This window comes from Drosophila erecta, unplaced genomic scaffold, assembly GCF_003286155.1.
Source record: "Drosophila erecta strain 14021-0224.00,06,07 unplaced genomic scaffold, DereRS2 tig00000055-arrow-pilon, whole genome shotgun sequence".
Classification (NCBI taxonomy): Eukaryota; Metazoa; Arthropoda; class Insecta; order Diptera; family Drosophilidae; genus Drosophila; species Drosophila erecta.
Window position 1 is genome coordinate 19081716 of NW_020825200.1, and position 16074 is coordinate 19097789.

At 45.9% G+C, this 16074-nt stretch overlaps 6 protein-coding genes across 10 annotated transcripts; 4 read left to right on the plus strand and 2 right to left on the minus strand.

Annotated features, from left to right (window-relative positions):
• Positions 1 to 381: 381 nt before the first annotated feature.
• On the plus strand, positions 382 to 4236 carry LOC6543126 (PX domain-containing protein kinase-like protein). Of its 2 annotated transcripts, XM_026979628.1 has the most exons (8): positions 382 to 791; positions 899 to 1184; positions 1243 to 1651; positions 1708 to 1889; positions 1947 to 2186; positions 2238 to 2545; positions 2640 to 2832; positions 2930 to 4236. In XM_026979628.1, the coding sequence occupies exons 1-8, from the start codon at positions 690 to 692 to the stop codon at positions 3145 to 3147; spliced, it is 1938 nt and encodes a 645-aa protein (XP_026835429.1). In that variant the 5' UTR covers positions 382 to 689; the 3' UTR covers positions 3148 to 4236. The 2 variants fall into 2 exon arrangements, with proteins under 2 accessions (XP_026835429.1, XP_026835430.1); XM_026979629.1 differs by lacking the exon at positions 2640 to 2832.
• Positions 4237 to 4260: 24 nt separating this feature from the next.
• Positions 4261 to 5723, plus strand: LOC6543131 (tctex1 domain-containing protein 1-B). Of its 3 annotated transcripts, none has more exons than XM_001970504.3 (4): positions 4261 to 4486; positions 4949 to 5029; positions 5090 to 5289; positions 5343 to 5723. In XM_001970504.3, the coding sequence occupies exons 1-4, from the start codon at positions 4364 to 4366 to the stop codon at positions 5506 to 5508; spliced, it is 570 nt and encodes a 189-aa protein (XP_001970540.1). In that variant the 5' UTR covers positions 4261 to 4363; the 3' UTR covers positions 5509 to 5723. The 3 variants fall into 3 exon arrangements, with proteins under 3 accessions (XP_001970540.1, XP_026835434.1, XP_026835433.1); XM_026979633.1 differs by having other exon boundaries at positions 5357 to 5474; XM_026979632.1 differs by lacking the exon at positions 4261 to 4486 and adding an exon at positions 4495 to 4742.
• Positions 5724 to 6455: 732 nt separating this feature from the next.
• On the minus strand, positions 6456 to 9865 carry LOC6541356 (RNA-binding protein spenito). Its single transcript, XM_001970505.3, has 3 exons — positions 9676 to 9865; positions 8886 to 9510; positions 6456 to 8827 (listed from the first exon to the last, which is right to left on the minus strand). Exons 2-3 carry the CDS (start codon positions 9434 to 9436, stop codon positions 6997 to 6999), a joined length of 2382 nt encoding a protein of 793 aa, XP_001970541.2. The 5' UTR covers positions 9437 to 9510; positions 9676 to 9865; the 3' UTR covers positions 6456 to 6996.
• Positions 9866 to 10072: 207 nt separating this feature from the next.
• Positions 10073 to 11870, plus strand: LOC6543191 (septin-2). The gene is made up of 2 exons (XM_026979631.1): positions 10073 to 10191; positions 10252 to 11870. Exon 2 carries the CDS (start codon positions 10384 to 10386, stop codon positions 11650 to 11652), a length of 1269 nt encoding a protein of 422 aa, XP_026835432.1. The 5' UTR covers positions 10073 to 10191; positions 10252 to 10383; the 3' UTR covers positions 11653 to 11870.
• A 153-nt stretch (positions 11871 to 12023) lies between these two features.
• LOC6541169 (zinc carboxypeptidase) lies at positions 12024 to 13907 on the plus strand. Its single transcript, XM_001970507.3, has 2 exons — positions 12024 to 12761; positions 12829 to 13907. Exons 1-2 carry the CDS (start codon positions 12417 to 12419, stop codon positions 13819 to 13821), a joined length of 1338 nt encoding a protein of 445 aa, XP_001970543.2. The 5' UTR covers positions 12024 to 12416; the 3' UTR covers positions 13822 to 13907.
• LOC6541447 (protein RRNAD1) lies at positions 13863 to 16040 on the minus strand. 2 transcript variants are annotated; one of them, XM_001970508.3, is made up of 5 exons: positions 15863 to 16040; positions 15273 to 15473; positions 14394 to 15211; positions 14150 to 14340; positions 13863 to 14091 (listed from the first exon to the last, which is right to left on the minus strand). In XM_001970508.3, exons 1-5 carry the CDS (start codon positions 15941 to 15943, stop codon positions 14012 to 14014), a joined length of 1371 nt encoding a protein of 456 aa, XP_001970544.2. In that variant the 5' UTR covers positions 15944 to 16040; the 3' UTR covers positions 13863 to 14011. The 2 variants fall into 2 exon arrangements, with proteins under 2 accessions (XP_001970544.2, XP_015014740.1); XM_015159254.2 differs by having other exon boundaries at positions 15269 to 15473.
• Positions 16041 to 16074: the final 34 nt, after the last annotated feature.

A 16074-nucleotide genomic window follows, 5' to 3' on the forward strand; every position in this document is an offset into this window, starting at 1 on the left:
ATTTAACTTATTATTACTTATATGTGAATTCTAAAAAACATGTTATAACGTAATATTAACTGCGGTTTTGGCCAAGGCTTGAGCTACATACAAATTTAGTCTTTAAGATATTTATAATTAAGAAAATAAAATCTTAAAAGTATTCGTTTTAAAGCGAAGGTTTCTTAAGGCTTGCATATGCATTACTCTTCTAATCCCTCAATAAAATTGTTATGAATAAATTCGTTTTGTAAAGAAAGCCTTAAGAAGATGTGGTAAAGTATGAAATTAACTTGCACATATTGTAACAATAGAATATTTCATTTCTATCCTTTTACGTGACATACAACACGGCTTCTTTTTTAATTGCCCCTTTGCTCCTAGCGGAACAGTTGTGCTGCAGACTATCGGTAACTATATTATTTGAAATATCGATATAAAAATGACAATCAGTGCGCTGCAGTAAACAGTGAAAAAATATATCTGTGTCGGGTCCAATTGGGCTGCGAAAACTGCATTAAACTCGGGACAAAGACAATCTGCAAGTGCTAATAGCTAAAGTTTAATCGAGAAGCACGGGTTATTCAGTGCAAGGACCAATCCATTCCAGTCCTTGTGGAAAAGGGTGGAGGCCAGACCCACACATACATACACTTTCAGCAGCAGCGCAGCTCGCCGAGTGAAGTGGAAAATGTATCCAAAGGAGTCCAATGGCCGTATTTGCGAGCAAATATGAACGGAAATTGCCAATTGACGACACCCAGGCGCTGAGCTGCGAGATAACCGCCGTCCAGGAGGTCGCCGGACATACGGTAGTTAGATCGCGAGGGGAAAGAGCTGCTGACCCCAGCGAAAAATCAATAATTGTTGATGATTTCATGCAAGCGGCGAATGTGACTGTGTGTGTGTCTGCTTGCAGGAGTACCTGCTGCGCGTGTGGAGGGGCGCCAGCAACAAGGACTACTGGACCGTTCTGCGCCGCTACAATGACTTCGACCGACTGGACAAGTCTTTCCGCGTCTCCGGCATCGAGCTGCCGCTGCCTCGCAAACGGATCTTTGGTAACATGCGCCCGGAGTTCATAGCTGAACGGAAGCAAGCCCTGCAAGAGTACATAAACGCCGTACTAATGAATCCCATATTGGCCTCCTCGCTGCCAGCCAAGCGCTTTGTGGATCCCGAGAGTTACTCGCAGTCCTTTCACGGTAAGTTAATTTGCTAGTGTAAAAGGTCTTCCAATCGATGTCTTTTATTCCCCTACAGACCATGCCGTGCAGAATGCGATGCTCTGCCTGCGCAACGACACTACGTGGTTGCTGGGTGGAAGTATGGGCGCCATAGGCTGGCGCCTCCGGAAGCACTACTTTAAAGTCACTACAAAGCCGCCGGAGAAAAGCAGCAACAAGCAACTAGTCAAGAGCGGCTCTCAGACCCACCAAAGCAAACATTTTGCCGCTGGGAGCAGCAACGGCAGCGGTCACTCCATCGACGCCGGAACCTTGGATCCCGGGTCAGAAGTAGTGGCTGAATGGCTGGAGTACGGACCCGACAAGTTTATCGACGAAAAAGAAATCGGGGGCATAATGAAAAGCTTAATGGGCCTGCAGCATCCACACATTGAGCCGGTTCTCCTGGCAGCTCACACCGAAAACGGTTGCCTGGTCATAAGAAAGTAAGTATCTCACGTTATCCGTTGCAGAATATAATTGAATTTGTGTCTCCACGTAGATTCCACAAGCATGGTACTTTAAAGGACGTTTTGTGCATGGCCGCGAATCCAAAGAATCCCTTTCTTAGCAAGTACGGCAATCCCAAGGGGCGCACTGCACTTTCAATGAAACAAGTGGCTACATATGGGAAGCAGATTCTAGAGGCTCTAATATTTTTGCACTCAAAGGGATATGCATATGGTAAGATGAAACCCTACTGGAAGATACAATATATTCAATAAATGAAAACATTTTAAGGTCACCTACATTCCGGAAACATAGTGATAGTTGACGATTGTGTTAAGCTGCTGGACATCGAGAACTTTTTGCTGGGCGTACCAGCGTTTTACCGGCCATTTTTCATGCAGCACAGTAAAATCCATGCTATCGAGACCATTGATGTTTACTGTTTTGGTCATGTCCTGTTTGAAATGGCTATGGGTTATCCGCTGCAGGAGTCTGTTGTTCGCCAGATCACTGAATGTCCCGAAGCGCTGAGTAAGTTTGATTTTGATTACCAACGCTTTTATTCTTAACTTGTTGTTCTAGAATGTCTTCTGGAGAGCATTCTTTCCAAGGAAGCTTGCAAAGCTGGCCTGCCGACGCTAGAGCAATTGTTGGGTCACAGATTCTTCTTGCAATACGCTGCAACTGAGAGCGCCGGCGCCGCTGCCAATGCTGAAAAGCCGTACTTTAAGCTATCATTGAATGCCAAGGAGCTGCTAAAGCAGGCAGCTATCAAGAGCGAGAACCGGCTCCGGGACGAACAAAAGTCTGTAAAGAACCAAAAGCGGATTGTGCGTGTCCAGGAACTGATGAGCTCCGAGGAGGAAAAGCGGAAGTCCAAGCAGAAAGCAGTTAGTTACCCAAAGCCCGAACATTTCACGTAGTTCAATCTTACACAGCTCATTTTTTATTTCTTTTTTCGTTTATTTCAATGCTTACGTATAGAAACTAGAGCACAAACAGTCCAAGCTAAAGCAGCAAAGTTCAATCCAAACAAACAATGGACGCTTGTCGCTTGTGGCTGCGACTGCAACAGCAGCTTCCTCCAGCACCGCGGTGGTAGGTGGGTTATGTGGGACCGACTCCTTCAACCGCTCCGACAGCACTCCCGAGGAGCCCACACTGGCCGGCATCAAATGTAGTTATTCAAATCAGATCACAGCTTCAAATTAGTAGTTTGTTGGCTTGTTTGCTTGAACTTACACGACTCACTTCCAAATTCGTCTTTCTTTCAGCACCACCGCTTACTCCAGGGCCCCACTTGGGCAGCATATATCAGCAGGAGTTGCCGTCGTCGACTGGCGCACCGGTTGAACGGCAGTCCTCGACACCAAACATGCTGTCTGAGGATGCCGAGGGCGGCGATGGCGACGAGCCAACCCGTTCTGCTCTTCTCGAGTCCATCTGCAAGTTTAACCGCGGATCACTGCGAAAAGTGCGATCCAACGACTAGCTGAGGAACTGAGAGATTAATTAACATTACAATTTTTGGACCAAATGTGGCGTTATGAAATAACGATACCATCAAAAATAACTTGAACTAATCGAATTCCAAAAGCTACATTTTACATATTAAGAAACAGAAATCCAGCAAATCGAAGACACCGCTGAGCATAGCATATATCCAAAACAATCCAGCAATTACTATATGTACTAACGAAACCCACTGATTATAATTATTGCATCTTATACGTGTCCACCATACATTGCATACGATTTATCGGCTAAAAAGAATGTGTCTATTTATGTAAACAAGTTACATGTCACTCACTTGCGAGCAGATTCCCGATCGCAACTAAAGCTTTACCTATGTGTCCACTACACGACTGAAACTAACTTTGGTACGAATAACTTAAATGAAAAATGGAAACAAAGAATCTAAATCTAAAACCAAAAAAGAACTCGAAGGAAACGACATACAGAGAAATTAGAACTTTCCAATATTTACAAAAGTCTGCACCAAAATTTGCACGAGACGATACGCTATTCTTTTATATGGCCCACTGGCCAACATAGTAGATGGATGTTAGATGTCTTAAGAAATCGTTCCTCGGTGTTGTGCTATCTCCACCAATGCGGTTTTATCGCCAATTTTTAGTACGTACTGCAGGTTTTGTAACTGAATTTGAGTTTTTATATTTCGAAGAGCCACGAATGTTTCAAAAACACGCAACTGTTCGTTAATGTCTAGACATACACGGAGTCCTGGACTCGAAAAAGTGGAAGCAACAAAGACAAGAATATGTGGCCAAGAATTTGCACTGTTATTGTTTTACTTTTTATAGATAATTTAATAGGTGTGTATTTAACCGAATCCGAACGTATCGAGTATATTTATATTGAAATATGTGTATATATATGTAATTGGTGTTTTGTGGCCACAAGAGCACCCAGTAATAACGTTAATATCGTAACTTGGATGTGTATTATTGTCTACTGACTGTGTGTATATGTTTGATATGTATACTTTAAACGCAAGACCGACACGAAATGTGAAGCATATTCCCACACATGTTGCAAACCAAATAAAATGTAAACTAAATGTCGTTGTAAACTCATCTTTCAATTTCTGACAATCTAAGGAGGCTCTCATTTTTCTTCGTTGCTTCAGTAGTATATTTTTGCTCCAGTCTAGTTCTAAAAAGCATTTTAAGTTAAACATTGTGATCATGGGCGACTCTCCGGAAGAGCGGCGTAGCAAGGATACCGTGCCAGAGCCCTCCGCCAAAGAGGCGGAAACTGGCAAGGGTAAAAAGGAGAAAAAGGAAAAGTCGGCCGAGGGCAGTAAGCCGGTAAGTTGGGCTGACAAGTGGCGCATAATTTGGCTGGTATTGATTCAACAAAGCCAAACGCCACGTATTGCCACGGCGACAGGCCGTCAGGTAATCTGGCAGGGAATGACTTAATGGCATAATCATTTGTGGTTTTATGGCTAACTGCTACGCACTCGAGCCGACTCGATTCCATTAATTCAAAAGAATGGCAGCCGCTGCAGCAAAGAACTGGTCGGGGCTGGTGAATCTTTGCCTGGGTCAGGAGCGTGAGAAGGTATACGATTGATTTTGCCATTAAGGTTACAATGGGATATTGATGTCTTTTTAATGAATTGATGCTTGTAACGGGATGTGAACACGGTTCGTCTAAAATTTGGCGAAGTCACGCCATATCTTGTGGGGATTCTATTGGGGGTATGGATATCGTGGCTGTGGCCTAACTAACATGCATATTCGGTTTCCCATTTCATCGACATGCAGAGGCCGGCAAGCAGCCAGCGCGGATCGCTGACCAAGTCCCATATCGGCGTTTCCTTACCGATGGGTGCTCCGGCAGCAAAGGTGAGTCCGTTAAATGTCCATCCAGCTGTTTTTGTACCCTGGGATCTGCTTAATCTCTAGCCCACCATGCGGTTCATGCCCACCTACCGCCTGGAGTCCAAAAATCCGCTCAACAAGGAGCGCGTGGAGAACATCATTAAGGCGGTAATGAACCGACACTACAACGATGAGTACATGTTCCATCCCAAGCACTCGCTGCACATGGCAGCGCAAGTTAGCGAGGAAATCAAGAACCGCATCAAACTCGACAACTACGACAGGTGACTTTGGTTCTGTGGTAATCTTTATCCGACTAAACACCATTTCGCCCCAGATATCGATACATAGTGCTGGTTACTGTGGGCGAGTTCCTGATGCAGGGCCTCTACTCCATGGTCAACTTCCTGTGGGATGCTGAAAAAGACGGATTTGTGACCTACAGCGTGGAGAGACCCTCTTACTTTGCTGTCTGCACCACCTTTTACCTGTACTACGATTGAAATCGAGATTCCAGAGCTTTGGTGCGTTCCAGTTGTTAATAAAATTAAAGTTGATGCTAGCTTAATTTGTGCTTAATTGCATTACCTTCCTTGGTGATCAGATGGTTCACTTTCTTCCACACTTGGTTGCACTATAACTCACAACTCACATTTTTTAACACTAGATTTTATAACTCGTAGGATGCAATAGCTGTCGTTTATTTGGATATCAGTACAATAGTTTGATATAATATTTTTTTAAGCATAAATTAACTGCGTTTGATCGTTATTACTACCTTTGAGTGTACAGATTACGATTGGTATATATAAATAATATATTTGAGAACACACGCATACACAGCACATGCACTGGGTGAACTGCTCGGATTATCATTGTGTATAAACTAATCTCGTTTCGTGGAATGACACTTGAACTCACTGAAACAAATGTAGCATGAATGCTTTCATAAATTATAAACAAAACACTATTCTGTTGAGCGCAGCCACAAGAAAACCAATGTAACAATTGCCAAACCAAATCAAACAGCATAGACATTTTGGAGCAAATGCTACATGACGTTCTCTCTTCGGATGGAAGACGGATATTGATCAGGGATCGGAACACGATTTGGAATTGCCAGCCACTTTCACGCACCCAGAGCCCAGAAACACCAAAGAACCCCTTGGAGATCGAGGGAAACTGAAGCTCAGCTGGAATTAAGCACTTCGCACTGATTGGGAAATCGCACTGCAAACAACTTCTGGAGCCACTTCGCAATCTTATTTAGGACTCAATTGGACAATCAGACCACTACTGGGCGCACTTTTTGTCGCTCAGAATTTTCGTCATCGATCACAAACGAAAGAACGAAATCATCAGCGTAACACAAATCAAAATGGAAAATCAATTTTAAGGAACACAAAAACTTTTCATCGACATTATTTTGCACTAGTTGTTGATCATATGCGGACACTCGAATGGAGTTTTTAAAAAATGTTTGGTTTTTACTCGTGTTGTTTTCATTCTGTTGTACACTTTATCATAATAAAACTGGAAAATTTGTATGAATAGGTTTAGATACAATCATAACTTTTTAGCACAATAATGAAAAATATGTATAAACTTCACTGTCACTAACACATCGAGAACTTGAAATAAAACCAAAAGAGAGATCCTGTCTGCAAAAGAAGGTTGATTAATGGTTAATTAATACGGGTTTGGGTCATGAGGTGTGGGTGAAGTCTCCTCGGTTCTGCTTCTGTCTCTGTATGTGTGCATCATGTGTGTGTGTGTGTGTGTGTGCGGTGCTAGGAGGAGCCACATACACGTCCCTTGCATGTATGTGGCCCCATTTGTCCTCCTCTTGGGAGAGGACGAACTAAGATACGACTACGGCTGCTATGTTATAATTAGATGTGGCGGAGTTTTTCCTTGAGCACTGTGGCTAGTTATTACCTCCAGTTTGTCCAGCACTTTCCTCTCATCTCATCGTCGCTTGCCACTCCAGCTTAGGCCGTCCCGCCGCGCACCACCACAATCACCAGGTGGTCCTCCTTTAGGCCCTCCTCCGTCAGACTGTGACATGTGCGCTTTAGCAGCTCTGTGGAAAAGTCGCAGGGCGGAAAGGCGTATAGCACCCCAGTGGCCTCCGTCTCCTTGTTCAGCAGCGAGATCACGCCAGCCGCCTCCTTCTGCTTCAGATAGGAAACCAGGTTCCTAAGTGGTCGAGTCTGCACACTGGCATCGTCGCAATTAGTATCGATTGTGGAGCCGGCTAGGCCCATGAAAATGGCGTGCGACGATGAGGATGCAATACGTTTTTGCACGTCGTCCAGCTTTGGCGGATCCAAACGCAATCGCTGAGTGATACGTAGGTTATGCTTGCCCTCCTCATCGCGCATCAGGGACTCCACAATATCCGTATCCCCGTCCGTCAAATGGAACTTGGCTGGAAACAATGAACTCTTGAGGATCAGAGCTCCGGTCCACACTGTGCTGCACTTGCGCGCCACCTCTGGTACCGTACTAGCTGATCCAAGGGCGTCGTTGCGACGAGTCGAGCTGTCCGAGTCGGAACCGGGAGAGCGAGCCCGTTTTAATGGGGATCTAGAACGAGAGCGTTCTACACCAGGTTCCCGGGAGCTGGAGCGGGCTCCCCTGTCGTAGGATTCTCCTGGCGGACGTCGCCACTCATCGTCCACTCCGCCGGGAGGGGGGACCGATGAAGAGGAACCTGCCAAGGACCCCGGATGCGGGGGCCTATGCACATCGTTGTGGTAATGGTACATGCCTCTTCCTCTTCCACGATATCCACCACGTCCACGGTAACCACCCCTAGGTGGATACGGAGAATAGCCACCGCGCGGAGCGTAGCCCGCGGACTCTTCATAATACGGATCATATTCCGGACGTCTGTACTCCAACGCACTTTCATCATATGGCGGCTTGGAGCTCTTGAAAGGTGCTGCCGGTGTGGCGCCGGGCAACTCAGCGAAGTCCGTACGCAGTCGACGCTCGGGTCCACCCAATGGGAATCCTCGCATTTCCTTTACCGCCGCCGTCGCTGCCTCCACTGTCTCGTACTGAATATAAGCGTACGGCTCGCCCTTCTGGTATTCAATCTTCTTGATCGCGCCGAAACGATCGAACTCTCGCTCCAGCTGAGTGACAGAGGTCCAGGCACCTAAGCCACCGATCCACATACGAGTTGCAGGAGTCACTTTACCATATCCGATCTTGCACTGAAACTTGCCAATGTACTGGCCGGACAATTCGATTTTCGCACGGTGAGCCATATCCAAGTTCTGGTAACGTACAAACGCAAACGCATTCCCCGTACCCGGTGGCGGGCGCTTGATGTCAATGTCATCTACAACTCCGTATTTGCCAAAGATGCGACGCAGTTCATCGTCGGCGATGGTAACCTCTAGATTTCCTGCAAACAATGTTCGCGTAGACAGAGGATCATCCTCAGGCTGCACATGGTGTAAGTAATTGGGGAACTTGTCCTTCTTGCTCTCAGGCTTTTCATAGGGAGCGTGTGGGCGTGGTGCCAATGGCCTCATTGGTGCATACTGATGCGGCGGCGCATGGCCGTGGATGTGATGCGGATGGCCGCCTCGATGTAGAGGTGGTCCGCGTGGTGGATGAGGATAGTCATGGTGTAATGGGCGGTAATCACGGGGATGGACTGCGTGCGGATGCATATGGGGAGGACCGTACCGGTCGTAGGGATCAATCGGAGGTCGACGGTGATCCAACGGAACACCTTGGCCCATGGGGGACCGCGAGTAGTGGTAACGTTCGTAGTCCGGTGGGGACATTGAGTGCCCGCGTGGTCTGCAAGGCATATAAGATTAGGCATGGCTCACAAAATATCTATAAAAAGGAATCCCACCTATACTCCGGTCTGGTTGTGGACTTATACACCGGCTCCACAATGGCCATCTTGTCATAGATAATCAGACGCGGCTTGTGGTGCTTCGCCTCGCGTGCATCTTCAGGCGTTCGAAAGCAAACGTAAGCCACCCGTTCATCCAAATCGTGCGCCAGTCGCACGCTAAAATCGCCAAACTTCTTGTACTCGCGGTACAGCGTCTCCTCGATGAAATCGTCCGGAGCCTTCGGCGGCAGTGCGCTGACGCAAAGTACCTTGTAGCCAGCTGGTCGCTCTGTGGGCGGAGGACCACGCATGTAGGGCTCCCGGTGCGGAGAGCCATAACGGCTCGGCGAACGGTCCAATCGACGTCGCATACGCTCCGGCGAAAGGCGCTCCGGCGAATCGCCAGGCACACCGCTGCCGTTATCGTACCCCCGACCCATGCTTCGCGAGTTGCGCGACAAACTGCTCCTGGAGGCCGGGCCCGGGGAGCGCGAGGCGCTACGCTTCATGTTGTGAATTTTGATTGTGATTCGATCGGCTGCTGCTCCGTCTCGATGACTACTCATGGGCGGCTATTCCGGTGCGCTTTAACTCGGTTTGTGCTGCCTGAGAACTTTCTGGCAATCTAGATCCGGGGATTCTGCGAAAAATTCGAGATTTACTTTGTGAAAGTACTAGCGAATAGCAATATAACAAGCGGCAGCCAGGTGAAAAGAAAATGGCGGCGCCCCGAAGACAAAGAAAATCGCTTCAAGCGGAAATATTCGAAAATCCGAGCAATTCAGATCGTTTTTACAGTTCTTACCACTTCCGGCTATTTCAGATGTTTCTTTAAGTGCTAGTTTACTATTAAATCGAGGATAATCCACCGATTCTTTAATTTTTTCCGGCTTTGCAAATTCTGTATGCGTCGAAAGTGGAGTGCTGCTATCGATAACTATGTATAAGTGTTTGCTATCTGCAGTGCTGGTCCCGTTCAAGTTATCGAGCCATATTTAGCTATTTATAGCCAAACGGTTGATTCATTATAATGCATTACTTATATACTTATATTCCCAATGTAGTTGTTAATATGTTTTTATTTTCGGTAATATTTTTCGGTGAATTTTTGAATAATAATACGATTTGTATCCGTTTAAGTATCAGCTCTTAACTATTTGTAGTTCTAAGCCTCTTTTGAGCATGTGAGATAAAGAAACCGCGATCTACACGACTTACACTGGCTGTGTAAGTGTTTATGGCTATAAGTCGATATAATCGGGCAGAACTGCCTCGATAGACAACTGAGGCGGTACTGCATTCAAAATCGTAAAGGCTGCAGGTAAAAAGAAGCACAGGTAGAAAACTCTTCGATGCAGTTCAATTCTTCGTATACCACCAGATGCTGGAAAACCCAAAGGGCTTATTAAAAAAAAACCGGGGTTTAAACAGGCTGCACATACGAGATTTCCGGGTATAAGAAGTGGCGCTTGTTGCTTGGTAGCGGCATTGTTCTAACGAAAGCAATAACGACATGGTTCATCTATTGACTGAAAAGAAGACGCAGGAGGTGGTGACTAAAGCCCCAAGGCAGCTTCAATTGGGCGGTCACGTGGGGTTCGATACTCTACCGGACCAGCTGGTCAACAAGAGCGTCCAGAATGGCTTTAGCTTCAACATCCTGTGCATCGGCGAGACCGCTCTCGGGAAATCCACCCTCATGGACACATTGTTCAATACCAGCTTTGGATCCACACCGAGCCCGCACAGCCTGCCCAATGTGAAGCTGAAGGCAAATACCTACGAGCTGCAGGAGAGCAACGTCCGCTTGAAACTGACCGTTTGTGATACGATCGGATACGGCGATCAGGTTAATAAAGCGGACAGCTACAAGGCTTTGGTGGAGTACGTCGACAGCCAGTTCGAAGCGTATTTGCAGGAAGAACTTAAGATACAGCGGGCGATGGCCAGTGCTCATGATGGACGCGTTCACGCCTGCCTGTACTTTATCTGTCCTACGGGCCATGGTCTCAAAGCTATGGATTTGGTGTGCATGAAGCAACTGGACACTCGAGTGAACATCATTCCCGTGATCGCAAAGGCTGACACCATCTCCAAGTCGGAATTGTCAGGGTTCAAAGAACGGATAATGGACGAACTACGGCGTAACAATGTGAGCATTTACCACTTTCCCGTGGACGACGAAACAGTGTCCGAAACCAATGCCTCGATGAACGGTCATCTCCCCTTTGCCGTCGTTGGCAGTACGGAGTTCATAAAGGTTGCGGGAAAGCAGGTTCGTGCCCGCCAATATCCATGGGGAGCGGTGCACATAGAAAACGAGACGCACTGCGATTTTGTGAAACTGCGCGAGATGCTCATACGCACTAACATGGAGGATCTGCGCGAACTGACTCACACACGCCATTATGAGCTTTTCCGACAGCGACGCCTACAACAAATGGGATTTGTGGATGTCGACAGCAACAACCAGCCGGTGTCCTTCCAGCAGACCTTCGAGTCGAAGCGATCCGATCATCTAGCTTGCCTGCAGGCCAAGGAGGAGGAAGTGCGCCAAATGTTTGTACAGCGGGTAAAGCAGAAAGAAAACGAGCTGAAGGACAATGAGAAGGAATTGCACACCAAGTTCGACCGGCTAAAGCGGGAGCATTTGGAGGAAAAGGCCCAACTGGAGGAGGCCCGTCGGCAGCTGGAAGAGGATTGCCAGGAGCTGCAGCGTCGCAGGCTCCAGCTGGCCAATGGATCGCACACTCTTACCTTGGGCAGGGGCAAAAAGAAGTAGTTAAGTTTTAAAGTATTTCCACTTTGAGCATTAACAGAAGTTTATTTTTATAAAACTGCCGATTCGATTGATTTTACGCAGTACTTGCATACATATGTATGTATGCATGTACATGCATACCTGTACTAAGATATATACTAATTTTATCTTTTTATTTCAAAGTAATACCATCAAGATTAAAAAATACTATGATATTCAATTCAATAGTTAGAAAATAATTTTAAATAATTTAAATTTAATTTAAGAGTTCCATTGATTTTTATTTGTATAATTAAATACAATAAAAATGTGAAATATATTAATAAATTCGATATATGTATGTATAGCATATAAAAAGAGTATACAGTTTACGGTAATTTAAAAATACCAAATTATAGAAAATACTATACATGCTAGTTGTAAATCAATTTTAAAATACGTATGTATGTATAGCATGTTTATGTACAGTAATTTTTTGGCCAGCGTTCTCTGTAATCCAGTCCTAATGTATTATCGTAAATTCCGGTACATATTATTGAAATAGGATACTTTTCGCGGAATTGTTTTATGACGGTCATAACGTATATGTTTGTCTCTGCGAAATTTGCTTGCTTGAAACCCTGGATTAGTCGCACAGCTGTGAACGAACTTCAGGTTTTCCTGCCCTTTCCGCTAGCCGCCCCTTCTTACGACTTCGCTGATAGCAAAAGCAAAAACTACCTCTCGCCGCCTCTCGCTCGTTCTCTGTCACGCCAAGTGGAAAAATTGAAAACAAAATTATAAATATGCTAGCACCGCAGATCGGAACGCAATGGTTAGTCATTCTTTGTGCGGCGATGGCAGCGAGCGGTACTAATTTGGATAGCGGAATGTGTCCAGCTACGGACGCCGGCTGCAGCGGAATTCCTCCAGACCAGGCCCGCTACGACAACTACCGCATTTACAACGTGGAGTTTGAGAATCAAGAGCAGATTGAACTGTTCCAGAAGCTTGAGGAGCAGAGTGACAGCCTCACATTCATCGGCCATGCTCGCGAGGTTGGCCAGAAGTTGTCCATTCTGGTTGCGGCTCATCGCGTGGCAGATATCGCTGATCTGCTGAAGACCTACAAGGTTAAGCATCGAATCCTGGTGAGTTTCTAGAAATGTTAACCTAAAAATTACTTGCATGTGTACTAAACGTGAATTTCCTTGTCAGACCTACAACTTTCAGGAGAAGATCGACCGCAATCTGGGCGAAGTTCTACCGGAAAGCATTGATGCCTCCCAGCTCGACTGGCAGCACTTCTTTCACCTGAAGACCATCTACGAGTGGCTGGATAAAATGGCCGAGAAGTACCCAACGCGTGTGACCGTACTAGATATGGGCAGCAGCACGCAGGGCAACGCAATCAAGGGCGTCAAGCTGTCCAGCGATAATAATAACAAGGCCATCTTCATTGAGAGTGGAATTCATGCCAGGGAGTGGATTGCACCAGCCACTGCAACTTACATTATCAACCAGCTTCTGACCTCCCAAGATCCGAAGGTTCAAAAACTGGCCAACGAGTACAACTGGATTATCTTCCCATGCGTCAATCCCGATGGCTACAAGTACACATTCGAGCACGACCGAATGTGGCGCAAGAACCGTCAGCTGTTTGGTACCTGCCGTGGGGTAGATCTGAACAGGAATTACCCAGACCACTGGAACTCGACAGGATCTAGCAGCGATCCCACCCGCTACGATTTTGCTGGACCCTCCGCTGGAAGCGAACTGGAGACACAGCGCTTGATTGAGTTCATTCGCGCAAATGTGGGCAAAGAGCAAATAAAGACATACATTGCTCTTCACTCCTACTCTCAAATGCTAATGTTCCCATATGGTTACACCAAGGAGCGGTTGTCCAACTACGATGACCTGCAGGAGTTTGGCAAGAAGGCATCGGCAGCAATCAAGGCGGAGAGTGGTAGGGATTACGTGAGCGGTAGTCTGTATGAGACCATATATCCGTCGAGCGGCGGTAGCATGGATTGGGCGCATTCAGAAGGCGGTATTCCGATTGCCTACACCTTCGAGCTGCGTGGTCCGCCAGATAGTCAAGACTTGTTCATCCTGCCCGCCGTGGAGATCCAGCCCACGGCCAGCGAAGCCTTCACTGCCATTCGTACCATCGTGGAGGCGGCGGCCGAGAAGGGCTACTACAAGTAAGCGCAATAATATTCGGTAATATTCATTATGTACGTTCAAAGATTTATTAACCTTATCTTTATAAAAATAAACACATAAAAGCAAAAGTCAGTGTTGTGATACACCTATAGCATTAAACGATAACGATTAGACGGTTATGTCGCTTTGGTGTGATATATGGTCAGATTAGGGTAATTCTACCCTACTAAAGTTATGGCTTTAAGGCCCTGGTAATGTGGTTTCTAGGCGACACGCGAGGATCGAATATGGCCTCTATCTGTACTTGGCAGTCTGCAAGATAAATGTTTTGAGTACTTGATATAGTTTGCGTTTAAAAGTTGATTTATACCATTTTCCATTAGAAACAGGCAGCGATCGTAAAGAATAATGCTCTCCACCAGCGGAGCCATCATTAATCGAAGTGTGTAGAATGAAACTATTTGTTGCCAGTTGGCCAAATCTGTTTCTGTCTGATCGTTACTTAGAATTCGGCTGTCCAGAACTTCAAAGCGAGTACCCTGCACGGCTTTCTGAAAATATCTGCAAAACATGTCTTAGATTTGTATATAAGTCTCAGGAATTAATAATCTTACTGGTGAAACGTCATGCCGGGTGAGTACTTTACATTTCGCAGCGCACAGTGCCGAAGCTCTGGAAACTGATGCACTATTATTCGCTCAGCTGCGGCTCTTAGGGAGTGTATGCGGAGGTGTTGGTAATCCCCAATCTGCAGACGATCGTGATATACCTCCATGGCGTGGCAGGAGATCTCACGGGCTTCGTAACTGAGTTGGCACCCGCTTTTATCTTTGAGTACACTGCTCAACGGGTACCCATGCACTTGCTCCCTGGGATGGGTTGCCTGGGTGGTCATTTTCTGGTAGCAACAACCCACAAAGTTCAGGAACTTGGCCTGCGGGCAGCAGAGAAACATGCGCATCAGTGTCGGTCCCAAATTACCACAGGGATGCAGGCCTATCACACCAAATCGGAAATTGTCGTCTGGTAGCTGGAGGGCCAGTCGAATGCTGGATATGAACTGCTCTGGTTTAGTGCTGCTGTCCAAACGATGTGTGAGGTGCACTGGTCGCTGAAAGTGTCTGGTCTCATCTTGTGACAGGTGTTTTGCTGCCGTGAACTCCACCTTTAAATCAATTTCTCTTGCTAGCTGGTTGAGATCGGGTTGCATCTCATAGCAGCACACTCGCAATCCATATCCGTAGCCCAAAACTCGTGCAAGGTGTCCGACACCCGCCCCAAAGTCCACTATAAAGTCCACAGGAGTCTTCTTTTGACTTAAGGCACAAATTTCGGCCATTCGAATGATTTCATGGTGCTTTTTTGGCTTAACCCGTTTTAGGAACACGTGTTTCAGCTTGGGGTGATTCAGAAGTAAGCAAGGAAAGGAGTTCTAAGTGAAGAAAGATATTTTAAACTGATTTTGGTTAAAATACTGACGGGATTTTACCAACATCAGGCGGGTGCTTCGGTACACGGCTGATGCAGAGCTTCTTAAGCTCCTGTTGCAGGTCCTTCAGATCCAATGGCCATGTCAGATGGGTATCATGATTCTCATTTTGGAGCAACTCTCCGAGGTTCTCCAGCGGAACGCTTTCCAAATGCTTCTGCCAATTCCCTGGAAGTTTACTCCAATGGTTGTCTATGAAAAAGTCCTAAAAATAAAAATTGTTATATCAATACAGTAAGGAGTCTTAACACCATAAACCGCATGATGGAGAACGGCGCAAAGCAACATTGTAGGGGCGAAATTGCAGGATCAACAAAGGCAAACCCATGGACGTACATAATATGGACCCATGGACCAAAAATGCTGGAATTTTAGCTTGTATAAAGGGGTTCAAAAGCAGTTCCCACGGAACAAAGATAAAATTCAGTTCGACGGTAAGCCCCAACAGAAGCTTCATCAATAAGTCTAGCGACAAGAAATCCCCCCGCATAGCTAAATGTCCAATTGCTATACATACATATATCAATTTGGTCGGGAAAACCTATAATTTGAAGCCGCACAAATATTGTAGAAAAATATATAGACAAAACTTACCAGTACATAGGCATCCAACAACCATTCATATTTCTTTAACAACTCCAAACTTCTTTCAAGTTTTTCTCTCACAACCAACATTTTTAACAAAGAAATAATATATATCTGTACATCAAAACATTACTCTCCTATGTACGTTTTATTAGTCCAGTTTTCAACCATCCGATAGTCGACAACAAAAGTTAAAAATTACCGATAAATTAACATCAAAG

Coding starts and splice junctions, on each gene's coding strand:
- LOC6541356 (XM_001970505.3), bottom strand. CDS start 9,436: ATGAGTAGTCATCGAGACGGAGCAGCAGCCGATCGAATCACAATCAAA. Junction 8,828..8,885: donor ACAACCAGACCGGAGTATAG/GTGGGATTCCTT, acceptor TATGCCTTGCAG/ACCACGCGGGCACTCAATGT.
- LOC6543126 (XM_026979628.1), top strand. CDS start 690: ATGGCCGTATTTGCGAGCAAATATGAACGGAAATTGCCAATTGACGAC. Junction 1,185..1,242: donor TTACTCGCAGTCCTTTCACG/GTAAGTTAATTT, acceptor ATTCCCCTACAG/ACCATGCCGTGCAGAATGCG. Junction 2,833..2,929: donor CACACTGGCCGGCATCAAAT/GTAGTTATTCAA, acceptor TCTTTCTTTCAG/CACCACCGCTTACTCCAGGG.
- LOC6541169 (XM_001970507.3), top strand. CDS start 12,417: ATGCTAGCACCGCAGATCGGAACGCAATGGTTAGTCATTCTTTGTGCG. Junction 12,762..12,828: donor AGGTTAAGCATCGAATCCTG/GTGAGTTTCTAG, acceptor TTTCCTTGTCAG/ACCTACAACTTTCAGGAGAA.
- LOC6543191 (XM_026979631.1), top strand. CDS start 10,384: ATGGTTCATCTATTGACTGAAAAGAAGACGCAGGAGGTGGTGACTAAA.
- LOC6543131 (XM_001970504.3), top strand. CDS start 4,364: ATGGGCGACTCTCCGGAAGAGCGGCGTAGCAAGGATACCGTGCCAGAG. Junction 5,030..5,089: donor TGGGTGCTCCGGCAGCAAAG/GTGAGTCCGTTA, acceptor CTTAATCTCTAG/CCCACCATGCGGTTCATGCC. Junction 5,290..5,342: donor AAACTCGACAACTACGACAG/GTGACTTTGGTT, acceptor ATTTCGCCCCAG/ATATCGATACATAGTGCTGG.
- LOC6541447 (XM_001970508.3), bottom strand. CDS start 15,943: ATGTTGGTTGTGAGAGAAAAACTTGAAAGAAGTTTGGAGTTGTTAAAG. Junction 15,474..15,862: donor TGTTGGATGCCTATGTACTG/GTAAGTTTTGTC, acceptor TTTTATTTTTAG/GACTTTTTCATAGACAACCA. Junction 14,341..14,393: donor CCCGGCATGACGTTTCACCA/GTAAGATTATTA, acceptor CATGTTTTGCAG/ATATTTTCAGAAAGCCGTGC.